This window comes from Lactuca serriola, chromosome 4, assembly GCF_051521515.1.
Source record: "Lactuca serriola cultivar US96UC23 chromosome 4, Lser_US96UC23_V15, whole genome shotgun sequence".
NCBI lineage: Eukaryota > Viridiplantae > Streptophyta > Magnoliopsida > Asterales > Asteraceae > Lactuca > Lactuca serriola.
This window is the reverse complement of record NC_136411.1, coordinates 118,927,083-118,931,458: the sequence shown is the minus strand read 5'-3', so window position 1 is coordinate 118,931,458 and position 4,376 is coordinate 118,927,083. Positions and strand designations below refer to the sequence as shown.

General features: G+C 37.3%; 1 protein-coding gene across 1 annotated transcript; it reads right to left on the bottom strand.

Annotated features, from left to right (window-relative positions):
* Nucleotides 1-227: 227 nt before the first annotated feature.
* Nucleotides 228-3,034, bottom strand: LOC145102416 (Tetratricopeptide repeat (TPR)-like superfamily protein). Its single transcript, XM_079039805.1, has one exon. The coding sequence runs from the start codon at nucleotides 2,838-2,840 to the stop codon at nucleotides 453-455; it is 2,388 nt and encodes a 795-aa protein (XP_078895931.1). The 5' UTR covers nucleotides 2,841-3,034; the 3' UTR covers nucleotides 228-452.
* Nucleotides 3,035-4,376: the final 1,342 nt, after the last annotated feature.

The following is a 4,376-nucleotide window of genomic DNA, read 5'->3' as shown; positions in this document are numbered from 1 at the left end:
ATGTGCAACCTCGTAATTTTGTTACAATAGGCGCCGATTTTCTTTAAACGCTATTTACAATAGCTTTTTTAAGAATATTTTGTTCTAAATTAAAAGATCTAACTCATATTTTCAAACAAAGTTATCTATTTATTTATATTTATTTTTTTAAAGCAGCTCAAGCTCCTAAATGTTTTTAAAAACTATCAAAAGATTATTAACACGCAAATAAAAAATAACAACCTTATATTCATTTTGACATGCAAATTACATTGTTAGACAAAACTTACAACTTTTCGTTACATTCAAAAAAAAAAGTAGGACAAACACTAAATTTAGATCTCTCATAAGTCATATCTACAAAAGATGTGAAATCCCTCTTATATGCATCATCAAAAATAGCCCTAAAAAACTTTTCTCCTATGTCTGCTAATATCATATCTCAGAGATCTGATCCGTGTAACAAACACGATTCACCAATAATCATGGCACGAGCATTGACCGTGTTTAAAATGGTGAAAAATCTTCGAATCTCCCACCACAATTTCTCTCTGACAAGTCAAAGAAATCTTTTTCATGACACCATGACAATCTTCACAAATCCTAACGTTTTTCCTAACAAGAACTGGTTTCCCGATCGCAGTTGAGATCAAACCAAAACAAACCGCAAGTCTCACACTATGCCAATCCGTTGACTTTGACCTTCTTTGCAAAAAGTCAACCGGCTTAAACTTACACAAATCCCCACAACGATTCTCTAATATCACATATAATACCTCATAAATCAAATTACTATCTTTATGTGATCTATCTCCATTCATAAACCTAAAGGTTTCACCTTTGACTTCCACCAAGGTCAACCCATCGGTTTTCCTCAAGCGTTGACTTTCCATCAAAGATTTGACCCGTCTAACATCCTCCCATCTCCCCATCTCAGCGTACAAGTTCGAAAGCAAAACGTACAACCCCGTGTGATCAGTGTTATCATGTTCACAAGACAAGACACGGTTAGCGACAAATTCCGCAAGCTCAAGATCCCGGTGTTTTCGGCTTGCACCGAGCAAAGATCCCCATATCCGAGAAGTCGGTTCCAGGGGCATTTCGGTAATTACACGTTTGGCTCGATCAAGGTCGCCAATTCGAGCAAGAAGATCGAGGATACACCCGTAATGCTCGATACCCGGATCGATCCCGTAATCGGGTTTCATCGAGGTGAAAAACTTCCATCCTTCTTCCACCATTCCCGAAAAACTACAAGCAGATAAAACCGAAAAGAAAGTGCTTGAATTCGGTTTTATACCCTTTTTTATCATCTCCAAGAACAAATTAACTGAAATTTCACCGAATCCATGAAACCCATTTGCCAAAATGATCGTATTCCAAGAAACAATATCTTTGGTTAAAATCCGGTCAAAAATAACCCGACCCGAATCAAGATCGCCACATTTTGCGTACATGTATACAAGTGAATTTAGGACAAAAGTATTCGAATAAAATCCTGATTTAATAACATACCCGTGAATCTGTTTTCCTTCTCGGAGGCCCGCTATATCGGAAATGATATCGAGTATCATGGTAATCGTTGTAGGATCTGGTTTCAAATCGTGATCCCAAATATCTCGGAATATCTTCAATGCGTCTTGATATCTGCCGTTTTTCACTAGGGCATCGATCATAGTGTTCCGAGAGATTAAATTTCTTTGATCCATTTGATCGAAAATGGTTTCCGATAATCTTGGATTCCCGCATTTCCCGTACATATCGATTAGAGCGGTTTCTAGAACAATGTGGGGAAGAAACCCTAATCGAATTGCGTATCCATGGATGGTTTTCCCGGAGATCATGGATTGAAGTTGCGAACAAGATGGAAGGAAGTTTATCAGTGAGATAACGTCGGGATTGATGCGATTTTCTTGCATTTTTTTCAAACAAGAAAATGATTCGAGGGGTTGATTGTTTAGATTGTAGCCACGAATCATTGCATTCCAAGCTGCAACGTGTCGTGGAGAAATCAAGTTGAAGAATCTCTCGGCGTAATTGATTGCGTTGCATTTCACGTACATGTCGATTAGCGATGTTTGAATCATTTCGTTGGATTCGGATTTGGTTTTGATTATCATCGCGTGGATTTGTTTCCCGTTGGGTAAAGAATGGATGAGTGAAGAGGCGTGAAGAGCACTCACGATTGTGAATCGATCAGGTTTGATTCCGGATTGTTGCATTGTCGAAAAACATGTGAGTGAGGTTAATCCATTGTTAACGAAGAGATACGCGTTGATCATTGAGTTCCATGAAACCAAATCTCTCACAGGCATTTCATCGAACACCTTCTCTGCAGACCCAATATGTCCAACCTTGGCGTACATTAGTATGAGAGAATTAGACACATGAAAATCTGAAATTAACCCGAATTTGAACAGGTTTGAATGAACCTTCTTCCCAGTAACAAGATCCAAACACCCACCGCATGCTTTTATAACGAAGGGAAACGTGAATTTATCAGGTTGAACACCTTCGATACACATCTGAAGATACAATTTAAGAGCTTCTTTAAAATATCCGTTGTTCGTTAACGCCCTGATTACAATATTCCACACAAAGGTGCTTCTTTTGTTCATTTCATCGAACAGTTGGAGTGCATTTTCAACAGACCCATCTTCCACATAGGAAACTAAATGTTCCATCTGACGTGACGAACTTGTTTTAGTGATTGAAGACTTACTTCTAACAGAATTGGAAATTTTCTGCTTAATCGGGTCGTATTGGTTGATGAATTCTGAAGCTCTTTTGCGTCCTCTTCGTGCTTTATTTTCATTTACAGCGAACTTGAAAGATGAATTAAGTGACAGAATCGTTGTCATCTTTCAGGTTTTCAAATCTGATTTTAAGCTTCTGAGAGAATCATTGGGGTCTCGAGGTGTATAGTTCTGGCGGGAATGAAGAAGGAACATATATATTCCGAAGTTGTTTAGTTTACTTCCAATTTGCCACCAAACATCTAAAATCGTCATTAAAAATCCTTTAACTTCTAATCTAAAGCGCTAATTAAAAGATTACCAAAAAACATTGGTAATAATAACTTACCATGTGTTGATGAAAGAATCACAACATTTTACACGAAACATATCCAAGATAACTTTATTTTGCAATACTTTTTTCGAAAGAAAAAAAGTAATTTTGTACACATTTCACGAAATTCTATAATTTGCAAAAACATTATTTTGAATAATAAATTCTAATTTTTTCCATTTAGATTTCGTAAACACCTCTATAGATCTATTTTTTTGTGAAATGAGTAGATTTTTTCTTATATATTCTACCGTTTTATTGAAACCAAATCACAATTCTCATTTATTAACTCCATGCTAAACAGGCCATCGGGATAATTCTTGGTGACTTTAACGATGTCCCGAGACCTGATGAAAGAATCAACTCGGCCTTCTGTAAATCGAGTGCTAATTCTTTTAATCGTTTCATAGAAAGAGCTGAATTACACGACTTGAAAATGGGAGGGAATAAATACATTTATTTTCAACAATTTGGGGCAAAGCTGAGCAAATTAGATAGATTTTTGGTAAGTTCAAATTTCATTGACAAATTTCCTTTGGCCTCATCTATTGCTCTTCCCAGAGAGCTTTCAGGCCACTCTCCTGTGATCCTTAAAATGGAGATTGAAGACTTTGGTCCTCCCCATTTAAGTTGTTTCATTCATGGTTGTTGCAAGATGGCTTTGATCAGGTGGTACTTAAAGCATGGGAAGAATTCAAAGGACATGGGGGAGATCGACTCAGTGGTGGAAACTAGGCAATAGTCTGATCTTGAAATCAAAGAAAGAGCTAGAGGTTTTAGCAGGATCTCTGAATTAGAAAGGCTCGTTTCTTTGGATCTCAGGCACAAAGCAAGGACTAAGTAGGTAGTAGAAGGGGACGAGAATTCTCATTTCTTTCATGGATACGTTAATAACAAGGCAAGAAGGAACCAAATTCATAGTTTCAGGGCGAAGGTGAATGGGTATCAAATCCCGAAGAAATGAAAAATAAAGCTGTGAATTTTTTCTCCAACAAGTTCCATGAAAAGTAGGTGTCTAGGCCAAGATTTAGCTGCAAATTATTTAGAAAGCTATGTGCGACCGATGATGACTTTTTAGAGGCGCCGATTTCACTCATTGAAATAAAAAAACACCATTTAGTCATGTGGTAGCGAGAAGGCCCTGGTACCGGACGTGTTGATGGGTTTTGAGCATTCTAACACCCCTAAGTGTACATGCAACCCTAGAAAACTTTGGATCTATGTTTGTCTAAAATACATGCAAAATATGATTTCCAAGGTTCATAATCCTACCTAGCATACACGGGAACTTTTAATCTAAAAGATTGCTAGAATTACATACCTTGTAG